Source organism: Myodes glareolus, chromosome 15 (assembly GCF_982192425.1).
Source record: "Myodes glareolus chromosome 15, mMyoGla1.1, whole genome shotgun sequence".
NCBI classification, from domain to species: Eukaryota; Metazoa; Chordata; class Mammalia; order Rodentia; family Cricetidae; genus Myodes; species Myodes glareolus.
The window spans coordinates 33,935,482-33,953,188 of record NC_142040.1 but is presented as its reverse complement, the minus strand read 5'-3'; the positions used below and the strand labels follow the sequence as shown (position 1 = coordinate 33,953,188).

Genomic DNA, 17,707 nt, shown 5'->3' with positions numbered 1-17,707 from the left:
TAGACCAGGTTGGCTTCAAACTCAACAGAGATCACCTCCCTCTGCTTCCTGAGTACTGGGATTAAAGGCGTGCGCCACCTATGGAAACTAGTCTTCCAGGAGGAGACTTTAAAGTCAGATCCTGCTTAGGTCCTCTGGGTTTTATATTTGAAGTGCACATTGTCTTCAGTATTAGAAACTTGTCTTTAACCTCTGGAGGCAACCAGTTCTTGGCATGTTTTAATGCCACCTCCCCCACCTCCCCTCTTTTGAGATAGGGTCTCATGTAGCTTTGGCTGGCCCTAAACTTGGTATGTAGTATAGGATGATTATCCCCCTCCATCCATACACACCCAATATAGCTGTCTTGGAACTCACTGAGTAGACCAGGCTAGTCTTGTGCTAACAAAGATCCATCTGTTTTTATCTTTTGAGTGCGGGGATTAAAAACCTAGTCCCATAGCTGGCTCTTGTTTTCTTTTAAGATTTATTTAGTCAAGCAGAGTCAGGGTGATCTCTATTAGTTCTAGGGCAGCCTGGTCTACATATCAAGTTCCAGAACAGCCAAGACTTCAATAGTCAGATTGTAACAACTCCCCCTAATTTTTTTATCTTTATTTTATCCATATGAATGTTTGACTACATGTATGTGTGTATATGGCTTGTGTTTCTGGTATCCAAGAAGATAAGAAGAGGGTGTTGAATCCCCTGGAAACTGAGTTATAAATGGTTATGAGTCACCATGTGTGTGCTGGGTGCCAAAAATGGGTCATCTGAAAGAGCAGCAAGTGTTCTTTATTGCAGAGTGATGTCGCCAGCTCATGACCAACTCTTGATCTTCCTCTCTCTACTCTCCAAGTGCTGGGATTATTACAGACATGTACCATCATACTTGGCTTCTATCTTCCTATTTGTCTATTATAAAAACTGTTCTTTGATCATTTAATGTATCACATCTAAGGAAAGTAAAAAAAAAACTCCTGTGTTATTTAATTATTCTCTTCTCAAAGATATTTTTACAAGATTACTTTGAGCCTGTAAGTGTACTGTCTCAGAATCTTTTAATTAGTTTAGAAGAGTAGCACTCACTCCTGTCTTTCTTTCTCCTTTTCATGCTGTTTCTTGAAGGAACTAGTCATCTTGTTTGTGTCCAACCTCCTGTGCTTGTTGACTTGCTTTTTGCTGATTAGTTTCAGGTGATAGTGTCGTGGGTTTTACAATCTGTTGCATCGTTACAAGTTATGAGTTCCATGGCTTTAATACTTTATTGCTAACTTTTTCTAATAGGAATTCTGAGGACAGTGGATCTGAGTATTTAAGAATACTTGAAATGCAAAAACAAGTTAAGCTTACTATAATGAATGACTCACTTTTATATTGAAAGGAGTTAAGTGTGAGCATCTGAGCTAAATTCACCAAATTGTCAGTGGGTGGCACTCTGTCTTCTATTTAGAAAGAACCTAACCAGTTGGAGTTTGGGCCAACCGGTTCTCAAGAGTGTTTTATTACATAGTTTCTTTATGTAGTGTTTTACTGAATATTCTTCCCCTGCTGCATTTTTTAGAAGAAAATGTGGAAGAAATACTTTTATTCCTCCTACTTGGTTTACTTCATTACTTTCTCTTTTCCATCTGAGCCTTTATAATTAGACATCATTGAAGGCTCTGGTGCAGGTGAAGGTTATGAATAGCTTGTGGATATCATAGTGGGCAGTGGTTCCTTTCTTTAAGTCTTCCTTTGTTTTACAGTTGGACTAAAAAATTGTGGAAAATGTCTGAAATGCTTGTCAAAGACAGTCATAGTAAAACTGACTTTATTCAGAAGGTACTACTAGAGGAGGGCTTGCATTTGGGAGGAGAGATTGGTCGGCACAACACTGAATGTAAGAAAATGGGATCAGGAGAGGGTGGGGAAGGTGGGAGTGGCTGGCAGGTTACTAGGAGGAAACATCCAGGGTAAGGGGCAATTTCTGTTTAAACTGACCTGACAGGATTCTGCTGCTGAAGGTAAGCTAGGATGATGAGATACCATGGGGATTGTAGAGGTAAGGCACCTAACGAAGTACCGAGAGTGACTGAGATGTGTATGGGAGAGGAGCTTTGTCTGGCCATAGTTCATACCTCATTACCAAAGGGATTTAGGACAACCTGACTGAAGTTTAATCAAGGAAAAGCTGTTTATCAAAGAGAGATATGATTGCTTCTGCACTGTAATCATCTGTTTCTGTTGTGCTTTAGATTAGCCTAAAACTCTTATATTGGAGCCTAGTGCATGTCTGATGTCCTTACTCAGGTACTGTGCTCCAGATCTGAACGAGGAATATTAAAGAAAACATTTTCATACTGTTCATTTATTTTTATTCAAAGTTGTATATTGTCTCCATTCAGAAATAGTTACTGTATGTCAAACATATTACTTACATAGTTTTAAATTGAAATAATAATTTTTATTACAGTAATATTTTTAGGATTAGCAAAAAGGAAGAATACAAAAAAGAGAAAAGTCAAGGAAAAAAAGGAGAGAGAAGAATTAATAGATTAAGATCTTTATCATTGCTAGGTGGTGGCGGCAGCATATACTTTTAATCTCAGCACTCTGGAGGCTGAGACATGTCTCAAAGAGAACAAGAATTATATATATATATATATATATATATATATATGTGTGTGTGTGTGTGTGTGTGTGTGTGTGTGTGTGTGTGTGTGTGTTAGTAAAAGTGGGCAAAGTTGAGAATACCCTTAATCCCAGGTAACTGGAGGCTGAGATCAGAGGATCCTGAGTTCCAAGACAGCCTAAGCAAGACAGGGAGGCACTCACTCTGTACTCTGGTAGACCATGCTGGCCTCAAATTCAGAGATCCGCCGTCCTCTGTCTCCAGAGTGTTGGCATTAAAGTTGTGCGCCACTCCGCCTGGTTCATATCTATAACTCTTACTGTGTTTTTATAATTATGCATGTGTGCATGATGTGTGCAGACATGATTGTGCCACAGTGTTGATATAGAGATCAGAGGACAACATTGTGGTGTTGATTTTTCTCTTTATGTGTGTTCTGGGGATCCAGCTTCCTGGGCCTTCTCACAAACCCTCTTTTGTTTTTTGAGACAGGGTCTCAGGTACTCAGGCTTTCCTCAGACTTATTGTATAGCTGAGATTGGACTTGAACTCCTGATCTTCATCCCTCCTTCTTCCAAGTTAAATGTTTTATTTGATTGTCTGAATTACCAAATTTTCTTACATATGTTTTTGGAGTCAGGTTTTAAATATAAAGGATTTTGTGGAACAAGCAAAATTTATTTTAATGACTTTGATTCAACCATGAGGAAAATGTTCCTTTTATCCTAATCTTTTGATGAGGATATGTTATTTAGACTTTGGGGATTGAGCAGAGAGGCTCTTATTTATAGTGTAGTCTTCACTCCGTGTAGATGGTAGGTTTTGGTAAAACCCTTTTCTCCTGTGTCTTAGTTAAGGTTTCTATTACTATGAAGAGACGTCACAACCATAGCAACTCTTAATAAAGGAAGTCATGTAATTGGGACTGGCTTACAAGTTCAGAGGTCAGGAAATAAGTGCTGATAAAGGAGCTGAGAGTTATACATATCGATTGGCAGGCATCAAGGAAGAGAGATAAACACTGGCCCTGACTGGATCATTTGAAACCTCAAAGCCCACATCCCAAGTGACACACTTCCTCCTACAAAGTCTCAACTCCTAAATGTGCCACTCCCTAGTAGCTAAGCATTTTCAAATCTATGAGCCTAGGGGAGCCATTTCTATTGTTTTATTTTTCCCCACTTTGGTTTTTTGAGACAGGGTTTTTCTGTAACTTTGGAGTCTGTCTTGGAACTCACACTTTAGGCAGACTGGCCTCGAACTCACAGAGATCCATCTGCCTCTGCCTTCTAAGTGCTGGGATTAAATGTGTGCACCACCACTGCCGTTTTTTTTTTTTTTTTTCCCCCAAGACAGGATTTCTCCATGTAGTCCTGAGCCATTCCTATTTGAACCTCCACATCCTGGTACCAGAAGTTATGCTTAAAATTTATAATAATTAAGATAATTTTGTTCATTTGCTATCATTACTTAAAACACTTAATATAAAATATAAATAAATATAAATCTGGCATGATTTTGAAATGTCCTGGGACCATTCAGGGTGTCCCGATTTTCCCTTAATGTTTGCCTTCTTGAGCAAATGCCAGTTTCTATATGGTTGACTCTCTTCTAAAGCTTAACCTTACATTAGTTATTTATTAATGACACGGTCTCTGTGTAGCTCAGCTTGGCTTCAAATGTGAGATTCTCTTTCCTTAGTCTCATCAGTCCTGAAGTTACAAGTGTGCACCAGTTTGCCTAGTTTAGTTGTTTTAAATTAGGCTTTTGCTTTTTTTTTTTTTTTTTTTTGTGATGGGGTCTCAATGTGTATGACAGGCTGGTCTGTGATTCTCCTGCCTCAGCCTCCCTGATTTTATAGGTTAATGCCAACCTACCAGGCTAGATTTTAATCTTATTTTACTTTGAGGCATTTTCTAGTGAATTTAGCATATGGTGATAATGGAGAGTATTGAGAAAAAGATCCTCTGACTATTTGAACTTGTTCTAAATTACATTCGTACATTACTTGTTTTACAAGGCTATCTCAGGTTGACCTTACCTTCCTGGCAGTCCTCTTGCCTCAGCCTTCCAAGGGTCGGGGTTATAGTCATGTGCCACTACTATATCTGTACACTGTGTACATGGGAGACGTTGAAGATACCACTGGTTTGTGCTTCAGAGTGTCACACTGGCAGGTGGAGGCTCACTGTGTACTCAGTAAAGGAATCTGGTGTATGCTTGTCCATCCCCTTCATTTTTATGCCAAGGATAGGAATCAGGATCTGAAGCATGCCAGACAAGTGCTATATAAATGAGCCATTTTCCAGCCCATTGATCAGTTTTTAAACATTGGTACTGGTTAGGAACATAGTCTGAAAGTCATGTGGTTTGTATGTTTTTAGCTTTAAATACTTAAATACCGTGAAGAGAACTACAGTAGGAACACAGAAGGTCAGACTAACTTTATCATTTACCCTAGTGTATCAACATGTGTGACTTACTGAGTGTTGGTCCATAAATGGTTATTTTAAATCTGAGCTTTCAATCCATTATGAGTGCAAAAAAAAAAAGCCAAAAATAATCATCAGACTGTAAATATAGATATTATTGGGGTAAACATTGTTTTAAGAGATTAATTCTTTAGGTTTGTGTCTCTGTGTGTGTGTTTAAAGCAATGATTAGTGTGAACACTAATCATTATATTGTAGTTAGAAATCTTTGAAGCATCACCATAAATACTTTTTAACTCTTTCAAATCTCAGTGAATATGTGTTTTTTTGTTATAAGACCACAATGTAATTGCTTGTATTTGTAATTTATTATTAAAACAAGTGATGTTCAAATTTGATGTTTTTTTCTTGCAGTTAGCTTCTGGAATTTATAACTTTGCCTGTTCTCTGTGGAATCATCATACAGACACATTCCTGCAGCAGATTTCTTCTGGCAGTGAATCTGCAGTTCTGAGTTCACTAGAGCGAACACTACTGTCCTTAAAAGGTACTGTTTAACGAGATGTGCTTCAGCACAGTTGCCAAGTAGTTGCTTGGGACAGATGTCTTTCTCCGTTGTCCTTAGGAAAAATGGGTTGATTTCTCTGTAAGATAAGAACTAAGGAGCTTTTTTTCTTTTCTAAGAAACTTATCAAAATACCAAGTCATTTCAAATGTATGAATTGTATGTTACTTTGGCCTCAGTCCTCTGAGTGTGTTTTTTTCATGTGCTTCTATTTTCCTTTACATTTCTCAGTCTGGGCCCTACTTTTAACATTGTCCTTACGGTTTTAGTTCTAACATGCTTGGTTGAATGGTGTCTCTCAGGTCTCTTTTTCTTAAACTTGACCTTTGACCTTTTTGTGCCTCAGGCTTGCCTGGGCTATAGGAGCTGACTGTAGGGAAGCTGTTTTGGGCTGTGCTTTCCTTACCTTATTTGTGAGCATTCTTGTAGCATCATTTTCATCTTACCTTCCATGAACCAAGTTCCCTGTCTTACTAGAGCCTGCGCTTCCTGTACCTTCTGACCCACCTTTTTCTTCCCGAAACCAGTCTGGTGGCTGGCACTGTGGTTTCTTTGTTTTATTTGTTTTTCCTCATAGGACTTGTTTTTCTCTTCCTGAAATGAGCCCTGTTTTGCATTTTTAAAACAGTTTTGTTTATAAGATCTTTAAACATGCTCAGCCTTACCTTGGGATCTCACTGTGCACTCTTGGCACTGTCTAGGACATCCTTTACATGAACTGACTAGACAGTGTCTGCACAGTTCCTAGGCTGACATCTCTGAACACATGTGTGGATGGTTTTAAAGTACTGTCCACATTTTAAGAAATTGGACTGTAGACAATCATATGCCTAGCTTAATTTTTTTTGTTTGTTTTTTCCCAACACAGGCTGATCTGGAACTCAGTATATAGGTAACCTAGACTGGTCTTAAACTCAGAGCTCTGTCTTCCTCTGCATTTTGAGTTCTGGGATTAAAGATGTACAACACTACTACACCGAGCCTAAATTTAATTTTAATATATGGTCTTTGGGCTCATGAACACTATCCAATAAATAATTATATAGTAATATAGATAGCAATGCTTGTTTAATAAAGTGACTTTAATTTTGTCTTAAGCTGGGATAAGGCTCAACATTAGTGTCTTCCCCTGGTATTCAAGAAGCTCTGTGTTCTTCTCTAGTCTTCCAGATTGTCTCATACTATCATCTTTTTTGTGAAATTGTGCTGTTTTACATAAATTGCACTGTTGAATCTTTTAGTAACTATGAAATCAGATGTAGTAACCACATTTTCCCTGAGGAAAGTGGATATAGAAAAATTGCCCTAAGTAATAGAGTACTGAAGAAAGGACTTAAACCTGTCTCAGATTCAAAATCCGTTATCTTAATTGGCCCTGTGCATAAGGATTTTAGTTACTATAAGATGTAATATTCATAATTAAGCACTCTATTCCAGATATGGAAACAATTTAGTTTTATATTGGTTTTAGGAGACATACTATATTTTCATATAAACTAACGTTGAAGCTTTTAGTTGTATCTTAACATTCCTAAGAATAAATTACCCTCAATGTCAAAATTTTACTAGTATAGAGACATATGAGAACAAACACTGTTCATTTTGTTCAGAAGAACCAGGTTTTGTACTCACTCAGATGATTACCTGTCTGTATCTGCTAAGTGAGAAGTATCTTTGAGTTGATTGAGTTTGTTATTCAGATTCATTATAATTATGCTTGTAGTAGAATAAAATATGAAGAAATACAGTTCAAATGAAACTTTCTTTGCTTTTCAGTGCTGCGTAAGTTAACTGTGAATGGATTTGTGGAACCTCATAAGAATATGGAGGTGATGGTAAGAAAGACCTCGGGAAAGTGTTTGATGTTTCTTCTGACTGTCTTACTTTTTATCTAGTGTTGATTTAGAATAGTTTTTATTAAGTGGCCATCTAGGTCTTGTGTTTTTTTTTTTAATCATTGTCTCTATGTTAAAGTAAATTTTATAGTTGTCTGCTTTCACCATATCAAAGTGGCTGTTACATAAAGGAGGGGAAATGGCCTAGGATAGTCTTTCAATTTGTGGGATACACTGACAGCGTTAATTTGAATTTAAGTCGAAGTAAATTCCTAAGATTTTGAATACTGTTTTAACATCATTAGGTGAATTCTAAATTGTCAATTAAGTCTTTGATATTTTTCTAAATTTAAAAATGAAATATTTTTTTCATAACAGTGATACTTGATCTTTACAAGTTTGATGAATAAATACATGAGCCTTAGATATAGTTGGTTATAACATGCTTGCCTTCTCATAATGTGAGGCCCTGTGTTAGACTCCTAGCACTGTAAAATGAAAACACCATTCTTTTGCTATGATCAAGTATCAAAGCAACTCATAAAAGAAAGCATTTAATTGAGTTTATGGTTTCAGAAGGTTAGAGCAAAGGCATGTTGACAGGAAATCAAAACCATGACCAAAGCCATGGAGAAGGCATTTGATTGGGCTTATGGTTTTAGAAGGTTGGAGTCTATGGTGGAACAAAACTTTTTTGACAGGAGCAGCTGAGAGTTCACATTTAGATCTGCGAGCAGGAGGCAGAGAGGACATTGGTAATGTCATTAGTCTTTACAAATTTGAAATCTGTTCCCCAGTGACACACCTCTTCTAATAAGAGCACACCTCTTCCCTGTACACAGTTCCACTAACTGGGGACCAAGTATTTAAACATATAATCCATGGGGGCTATTCTCATTCAAACCACTACAACCTACAAACTAACGGTGTGTGTAAACAGTATGTGTGTGTAAACAACCTTATACAAGCCCATATAGGTTGTTATCTTAGTTACAGTTCTATTGCTATGAAGAGACAACATGATCAAGGCAGCTTCTAAAAAAAGCATTCATTTGGGGGCTTACTTACAGTGTCTGAGGGGTAGTCCATGATTATTGCAGCAAGAAACATGGAGGCAGGCAGGCAGGCAGGCAGGCAGGCAGGCAGGCAGGCAGGCATGGCGCTGAAGCAGCAGTAGCTGAGAACTTATATCCTGAATTTTAGGCAGCAGCTGACTCAGCCTGTATAAATGAAGGTTTTTCTCCTGCCTGCCAGGTCCCCAATAACTACTCCGAGGCTTAATATTAATTACAAACTGTTTGGCCTATTAGCTCAAGCTTATTATAAACTAGCTCTTACAACTAAAATTAACCGATTTCTATTATTCTATATTTGACCACGAGGCTCTTGGCTTGTTACCTCACATCTTGCTTCCCTGGAAACTGCTGGCATCTCCCTGACTCTGTCTTCTAATTCCCTATATCTTTGCTTGGATTTCTCATCTGGTTCTGTTCTTCCTGGCTATTGGTCAAGTCAGATTCTTTATTAGCCAATGGTAATAAAATATATTCACACATACAGAAGGGCATCCCATGTCAGCCATGGCATGGGCTTTTGCAACCTCCAAAGCCCACCCCCAGTGACACAGCTCTTCCAGCAAGGCCACATTTCGTAATCCTTCCCATACACTCCACTAACTGGAAACCAAACATTCAGTGAGACTGTTGGGACCATTTTCATTCAGCCTGCTACAGTTGTACTATATATTCACTGTTGATATATAGCCATCTCTTTTTTTCTTCTGTACACAAGCTTATATCTATGTTAATATCTTCTTAAATGCATGATGAGTTTAGCCCAGTTTATATGTTCTGTGGGGAATATTTTGGGGGGCTGCTTGAAGTTGAGGAAAGTAGTACATTTATTTAGGGCCTCCTAAAAGATATTGAAGAGGTTAGCTCTTCCTGTTGATTTGCATTTGATGATACATTGTTGCTGAGCATGATGCACACCTGTGATATCATTTTCTTGGCATGTGCTGACAGGAAGACTGCAAGTTTGAGGATAGATTGAATAACTTAAGCAAGACCATATCTCAAAATAAAAGGAATGTACGTTAGTGATACAGGACTTGCCTAGCATGTGTCGGCCTTGAGTTTGTTGTGTTCATGATCCTTTTCCTTCAGTCTCTAGACTGTTGGGCTTCTAGGCATATTTGAGCAAATCTAGCTCTCTCAGTTACTTTTATAAAAACTGTGTGCTAGATGTTTTAGAATCCTTGACAAAAAGCGTAAGGTTATGTTTATAACAGAATACATAAGACATTTTAAAATGTATTCTTTTCTAGGGTTTTTTACATGGAATATTTGAGCGTCTCAAACAGTTTCTGGAGTGCAGTAAGTACTTCTATTGCATGCTGACTTCAGAACTGACATTCATTACTGTTTATTATTCATTAACATCTAGGATTAATGAGGGTTAATATAGATTAGTGAGTTATTCCTAACTCATCAGCAGCTTCTACTCTACTTGCAAATCTGTAGATAGTGATGTGTGTCACTGTCACATTTGGACTGTCTGAGTGAGGGCTTGGTAGTTAACAGACCTGTATGTGACTAGACTGAGTGTCTTAGAAGTTGGTAACTAACTATTGAGACTGAATCAGAAGCTTAGTTTTGCCTCCATATACTTGTCCTAAGACTAGAGGAAAGCCTTTCCTAAAATTGTGTGTTGTCTGTGCACTCCTTCCTTTAATTAATACTGCTGCCCTAGGCATGGCAATTTTGTTTAAGAAGTAATATGTATAGGATATGCCCAGTCCTGTTTAGATTATTGTAGATTATCTCTTTTAGTATAGTTTATATATCACTGATATAAATGTCCTTTCTCAGTTGATACTTTATGTAATCTTTTGTAATCCAAAGCTCCATAAAGAAAGTTTAGCATTTATGTTTGTGTTGTTCTGGTGACTTGTTATCCTGTCTCTTCCATATATGTGATTGTGAACATCTTTGCTTGGAATACATTTGTACTCGTGTGTGTGTGTGTGTGTGTGTGTAATGAGTGTGTTTAGACACTTACTATCTGAATCTTAATCTCATTTGTAGGGGTTGTTGATTATTTTATGCTTGTCATTTTTAATATAGCAAATACTTCATTGAACCTGTTGCCAGGCATTTTGTATTGTGTAGTTAAATTAAAAACAAAACAAAACAAAACCCAGGTCCTTTTGCCCTGGTCATCACCAAGACTGCACCAAAGTTAGCTGAATGAGGTATATGTCAAAGCGGGTTGTAGAGAGTTGTGAGAGAGCAAAGGGACTGAGAACTGACAGTATCCAGAATGTGCAGATTAGGAGGAAGAGTTTTCAGAATAAATTTGTTGTAAAGTATGACAAAATAATAACGAATACATTATTCTTTAGGTTCTTTGTGTTTGAAAAATACTTCAAATACAACTGATTTAGTCCTTTAAAATGTGATTTGTAATTTGTTGCTAAAAATATTTTATTTAAAAATGTATTCACTTTATATTTTAGGATTAATTTTGTTTATTGTAACATTGATGGTTACTCTGTTTATTAGGTACAAATCTTGTTACTGCTTTTTTAATCATGAATTTCTTATGGAAATATCTCTTTTGTTAAAGTTTTAATGCTTTTTGTAATTTTACAGACTATTAAAAACTTGAATTATATATTCTTAATAGGTAGAAGTATAGGTACAGATAATGTATGTCGAGATAGGCTGGAAAAAACCATCATTCTTTTCACTAAAGTGGTAAGTGTTCTTTTTTGTTATATATGTTTTTTCAAGTGAAACACACCTCATATTTAGAAAGGAAAATATATTTGTATATTTGTATAGTTTTTACTTTAATGAAAGAGAACATGTTTTGAGTCTTTGGAAAACTGAAATCACCTTTGTTATCTTTTAACTTTAAGAGCATGTATAGTACTTAAATTTACCTGCAAAATGTCATAATGTGTAAGTTGACTGGCTGTAAAAAATCAATTCGAGTTGGTTACGTAGTGTTTGATGGATTGCTTAGCATGCAGCAAGCCTTCCGTTTTGTTAGCACCACTGGGAAAAGAAAATCAACTATAATGACTATAAAGTTGATTTTTCTAAAGTTCATTATTCTTAGATCTACTAGAGATCTAAGGGGAAAAAAGGAAAAAGCAGTCCAGCCAGAAGTGGATCAGATGCAGCTGGTAACTATAATATCAGAGTATATTCAGAATGAATATCAGAGTATTATCACAATTACCACATCTTTTGAATGGAATTCATGGTTGTACTGCCCAATGCCTGATAAAGTCAGTTTTATATAATATTTTATGAAAATCGGGGCTTGGAGAATTGGAAGAAATAAAAACAATGTGTTCTATCACTTAGGAAGGCCTGATTGGAGACTGTTTGCACACAAAATGGGTACTTGAAGATGGTCAGAATATCTGTTTTTTCTTTTATCAATGCTTTATTGTTGGGGTTAGATTTGAATGTCAGTATCTTCATTTCTTACATTCTAGGTAGTATTAATCAAAATCAAATCAATTTAACCTTTAAAAACCCAATAGAAAGCTGATGTGTGTGTTTGTTTGTTTGCTTGTTTACTTGCTTTCTTATTTATTTATATAGTTTGAGACAGGCTCTTCTCTGTGTAGCTCTGACAGTCCTAGAACTCAAATATGGTTCATAAAGAAGGCAATCTTATTTTTAATGTCTTCTTACTATTGTTCTTTTAAAAAGCCTGTAATATATACCTAACTTTTTTTTATATTGCATCTACTCATTGTTACCAAGGTAATAGGATCTTTTTGGTCTCTGCATTAGAATTCTAGAAAGTTCATATGAGTTTCATATGAAAAAAATCTATGACTTGTGATATATTCCAAGAAGGGTTATAGTGTATGTGAATCCGTCATGCCAGAGTCCCCATAAAGGTTAAAACTAGTTAAATATTTATTAGAAAATTGGAGTAATATATTCTATAAAGATTTTGTACAAAATACCATTCAAGTTTTTCTTTTCTTTATAGCTCTTGGACTTCTTGGATCAGCACCCCATTTCATTTACTCCCCTAATTCAGAGGTCACTGGAATTTTCTGTAAGCTATGTTTTTACTGAAGTTGGTGAAGGTGTTACGTTTGAGCGATTCATTGTCCAGTGCATGAATCTTATTAAGATGATTGTCAAAAATTATGCTTATAAGCCATCCAAAAATTTTGAAGGTAATACTCCACTGATTTTTTTAAAAAAAATTTAGTCCAAGTGTGATGTAATTACTATTTTAATATAATTTTGTGAAATTCATTTTAATATGAAAATCCTATTGCTATAAGAAACACTTTACAATTTAATTTGTGAATATTGGCTTTTAAAGTCAAATTGTTTATATTTCCTGACCTGTTTTTATAGCTCAGTAGATGATTTGAAATTTAGAAAACTTAGGAATTATATTCCACAATAGCCTTCACAGCTCCTTATTACTATTTGTTCTTATTCTTTATAGAATAAAACTTTGACTTCTTACAAAGTAGAGTTGTTTTTAGACAAGGCTGAATTATATGCTGTGTTGTCTGGAATGCTTTTTGTATAGGTGTGAAGGTGAATAAGGAAGTCTTGTAGCAAGGTAGGAAGAATGGAAGAGATGGATCATTTTGTATGTTGGAACAATATAGCAGTTGTGTATAAATTACAGTGGTTAGGATGCAGCTGGACTAATGGACTGATGCATTACAAATAATGGGAAGAGTACCTTTAAAATAGGTTCATACTATGTGTGAAGAGAGTCATACTGAAGTATATCTTTTCTTCTGAAAGTAGTTTTCATTTTACTTAAAAAATCCAGCTTAGAGAGAATGACTAATCTATTAACTTGGAAATTTTATTTTTCTAGATAGCAGCCCTGAAACAATTGAAGCCCACAAGATTAAGATGGCATTCTTCACATATCCCACGTTGACAGAGATATGCCGAAGATTAGTCTCTCATTATTTTTTATTAACTGAAGAAGAACTGACAATGTGGGAGGAAGATCCAGAAGGCTTTAGTAAGAATTAACTTTTCAGTTTTCACATGACTTATCTCTGTCTTTCATAAACAAGTATGTGTTTGAATGATAGGGGCAAAAACATTGCATTTTAATATAGCATTTCTGATTTTGGCTCTTTTTCTTGTTCTTTCCTGTCCATTCCTTTTCTCTACTCTCCTACCCTCCCTTCCCCTCCCCCCCTCTCCTTTCCTCCCCTCCCTTCCTTTTGTTAAGGGTCTTACTCTTTAGCTCTGACTGATTGTCCAGAAACTCACAATATAGACCAGGCTGGCCTTGAACCAAGTGCTGGGATTAAAGGCCTGCACCAGTACACCTTTGCCTTTTTAAAGTGAAATATGGAGCTCCAGTGGTGCAGTTGCTAATGTGTGTATGCTGCTGCACAACTAACTTCTCCTCTCTTACCCTTTCAGACAGAGTGACAAGTAGACAATAAGTTACTTACTCAGATGCATTACACAGTTTTGTTCTAGAAAGAGACTTGTAACATTTTTAGATGTCCTTACCTGGACATGGTGGTATACACGTTTAGTCCCAGCACTCCAGTGGCAGAGGCAGGCAGGCAGGCAGATCTCTGAGTTTGAGACCAGACTGGTCTACAGAGCAAGTTCCAGGACAGCTAAAGCTACAAAAAGAAACCAAGGAGAAGAAAGAAAGAAAAAGAAAGAAAATAGCTTGTGTTATGTAGTTTAGAATGAAAACAGAATTGATTACTAGTCTCTTATAGGTTAGTTTCTGTTTTGTGACTGCATATTGAGCCTATACTGGAATAGCTCTTGTAGACTAGGCTGGCCTTGAACTCACAGAGATCTGCCTGCCTCTGCTTTCCGAGTGCTGGGATTAAAGTTGTACACCACCACCTGGCTTGAATATTAATTTTTATAGGGCAGGAAAAGTGTATCTTCTACCCCAACCTTGTTTTTTAAATTTTTTTTTTAATTTAAAATTACATTTCACTTATTAGTGAGTAGATACACTTACGTGCCCAATTTTTTTCTTCTATTCTTTAGGCCACAGGGAAGAAACTTTGGCTGTCAAGCTAGGCAGTAAGCACTGTTACCTCTGAACCATCTTTCATGCACCTGGGAATTCTTTTTTTTTTTAATTGTTAAAAATGCTGTTTTCTTTCATCTTCATATTCCTTAACAGTTGTGAGTTTTAGTAATTGATTGATGAGTAGCATAAGTCTGCCAAGGTTGTTATAGAAAACAGAAGAATCCTGTGTCTAATGAAGCGTCTGTGTGGGGCTGCATAGATGCTTGAGTACAGTGTTTTAACTCTGGGACTGTGAGGATCAGAGCTTGAATCCCTAGAACCCTCGTCAAAGCCACACGGCATAGTGGTGCCCCTCTCATCCCAGGGTGCAGGATGTGGAGACAAAGAATTCCTGAGCAAACTTGTTAACTAGATTTGCCTAAGTGGAGAGTCTGGGCCCAGTGAGACCTGTGCCCCTGTAGCAGGTGGACAGTCATTAAAGAAAACACCACTTATATGCTCTTATGCACCCCTACTCAATTGGACACACATATAACACTCACATTGACATGCGTGAATACATGTATATAATACCTCTGTGTGAAGCCCCTTGGCTGCACCAGGACATAGGCAATTTTACCCTCTTTCTGTTACTTTGACTAGATGCCCAAAGTTGTACATTTTCTTCAATATTTTAATATGGCTTTAAACTTTTGGGAACACTTAACCTTTCTGCCTTTATTCAGGAGTTATTTTAAGCTATTTGGAAAATAGATTATTTCATTGCACAATGTGTCCTTTTTTTCTAACTAGAATCTTATTTTTTTCCTTTTTTTAAATTTGTTTTTTTTTTAAACAATCTTTTCTCATTTTGCATACCAATCCCAGTTCCCACTCCCTCCCCTTCTTTTGCTCCTTCCAACTTTCCCCTCTCCTTCCAGTCCTCAGAGAGGGTAATGCTTCCCATGGGGAGTCAACAAAATCTGGCACATCACTTTGAGGCAGACCAAGGCCTTCCTCCTTATATCTAGTGTGTGCAAGGTATCCCTCTAAAAGATTGTGCTCCAAAAAGCCAGTTCAAGCACTAGGGATAAAGCCTGGTCCTACTGCCAGTTGTCCTACAGACTGCCTGAGCATCATAACTGTCATCCATATTCAAAGGACCCATTTTGGTTCTATGCAGATTCCCCCACTGTGAGTCCAGAGTCAGTGAGTTCCCATTAGCTCAGGTTAGCAGTTTCTGTGGGTATCCCCATCATGGTCTTGACCCCTTTGCTCATATTTGTTGTTGTTTCTGCGGAGTACAAAAGAAACCACGAGGTACAAACAGACCCACGGGCAACTTTATTACAGGGAAGGGGCGTGGGGACTGTACAAGCGGGAAACAGGAAGGGGAAAAGAGGAAAACAGGAAGGGGTACTGCGGCTCTGCCTTTTAAAGACCAGCCCAGCGTATGCGCATCAGACGCTGCCTTCTGCGTCTGTGTTGGATTGTGGGTGCATGTGTTTTTGGGAAATAAAGTCTTTCGAGTCAGGTGGACCATGCTTCACTCTGCGCCTGCACATAGGGGCCTCCTGGGAAATGCAGTTCCCCAGGAGAATAACAATATTGCTCCTTCATCTCTTCTACTTGGCTCCACGAGCTCAGCCCAGTGCTTTTCTGTGAATTTTTACATCTGCTTCCATCAACTGTATGATGAAGGTTCTATGATGACAATTACATGGGGAGGCCAGTTCAGGGACCTTTCCATTATTGTTTAGGGTCTTAGCTGGGGTCATCCTTGTGGATTCCTGGGAATTTTTCTAGTGCCAGGTTTCTCGCTAGCTCTGTAATGACTTTCTCAATCAAGACAGCCCTTTCCTTGCTCTCCCTTTCTGTTCTTTCTTCACCTCAGCCATCCTGTTTCCTCGTGTTCCCCCTCCCCCCAATGCAATGCTCCCGATTTTCTCAGATCTTGTCTGTTTCCCCTTCACAGGGGGATCCATGTATGTCTCTTTTACGGTCCTCCTTATTACCTAGCTTCTCTGGGGTCATGTATTATAGGCTGGTTATCCTTTTCTTTTATGAGTTCTTGTGTCATTTGGGTATCAGGGTAACTGTAGCCTTATAAAAAGAGTTTGGCAATGTCCTTCCGTTTCTATTGTGTGAAGCAATTTGAGGAGTATAGATATTAGCTCTTCTTTGAAGTTCTGGTAGAATTTTTCCCTGAAACCATCTGGTCCCGGATTTTTTTTTGATTGGGAGACTTTTGATGACTGCTTTTATTTCCTTAGGAGTTATAGGTCTATTTAACTTGTTCACCTAGTCTTGATTTAATTTTAGTATGTTGTACCTATCCAGAAAAATGTCTTTTTTTTTAAAAAATATTTTCCAATTGTGCGGAGTACAGGTTTTTGAAGTATGGCCAAATGATTCTCTGAATTTACTCAGTGTCTTTTGTTATTTCCCCCTTCATTTCTGATTTTATTAATTTGGATATTCTCTCTTTGTCTTTTGGTTAGCTTGGATAAGGGTTTGTCTATCTTGTTCATTTTTTTTTCCCAAAAAACCAGCTCTTTGTTTTATTGATTCTTTGTATTGCTTGCTTGCTTTCTTTCTTTCTTTCTCTCTCTCTCTCTCTCTCTCTCTCTCTCTCTTTCTATTTTATTGATTTCAGTTTTCAATTTGTTTATTTCCTGTCATCTGCTCTTCCTACTCTGCTTCTTTCTGTTCTAGAGCTTTCAAGTGTGCTGTTGAGTAGCTGGTGTGAGAGTTCTCCAGGTTCTTCATGTAGGCATTTCATGCTATGAACTTTCCTCTTAGCTCTGCTTTCATAGTGTCCCATAGGCTTGAGTATGTTGTTGAATTCTAGGAAGTCTTTAATTTCTCTCTTTATTTCTTCCTTGTCCTAGGGGTGATTCACTTGAGCATTGTTCAGTTTCCATGAGTCTTTCTGCAGTTAGTGTGGTTGTTGAATTCTAACTTTAAACCATGGTGATCCAAAAAGATATAGGGGCTATTCCAATTTTTTTGTTTCTGTTGAGATTTGCTGTGTTACCGAGTATGTGTTCAATTTTAGAGAAGGTTCCATGAAGTGCTGAGAAGAAAGTATATTTTTTTTGTGTGTGTTTGGGTGAAATGTTCTATAGATGTCTGTTAAATTCATTTGAGTCATGACATCTGTTAGTTTTCTCTTATTTCTCTGCTAATGACAGACTTGTTCGTTGGTGAGATTCGGATGTTGAAGTCTCCTACTAGTAGTGTGTGTGGTTTGATGTGAGACTTAAGCTTTAGT

At 37.3% G+C, this 17,707-nt stretch overlaps 1 protein-coding gene across 7 annotated transcripts in view; it reads left to right on the top strand.

The window, feature by feature from the left end:
- The window catches only part of Ipo11 (importin 11), a 172,799-nt gene that overhangs the window by 27,890 nt on the left and 127,202 nt on the right, over nucleotides 1–17,707 (top strand). For all 7 annotated transcript variants that reach the window (XM_085676742.2, XM_087896878.1, XM_048442968.3 and 4 more), the window contains 6 exons: nucleotides 5,440–5,572; nucleotides 7,367–7,425; nucleotides 9,752–9,800; nucleotides 11,113–11,183; nucleotides 12,445–12,637; nucleotides 13,306–13,458. In XM_085676742.2, the coding sequence (XP_085532868.2) occupies nucleotides 5,440–5,572; nucleotides 7,367–7,425; nucleotides 9,752–9,800; nucleotides 11,113–11,183; nucleotides 12,445–12,637; nucleotides 13,306–13,458 (658 nt within the window). The remainder of the gene's footprint in view (nucleotides 1–5,439; nucleotides 5,573–7,366; nucleotides 7,426–9,751; nucleotides 9,801–11,112; nucleotides 11,184–12,444; nucleotides 12,638–13,305; nucleotides 13,459–17,707) is intronic.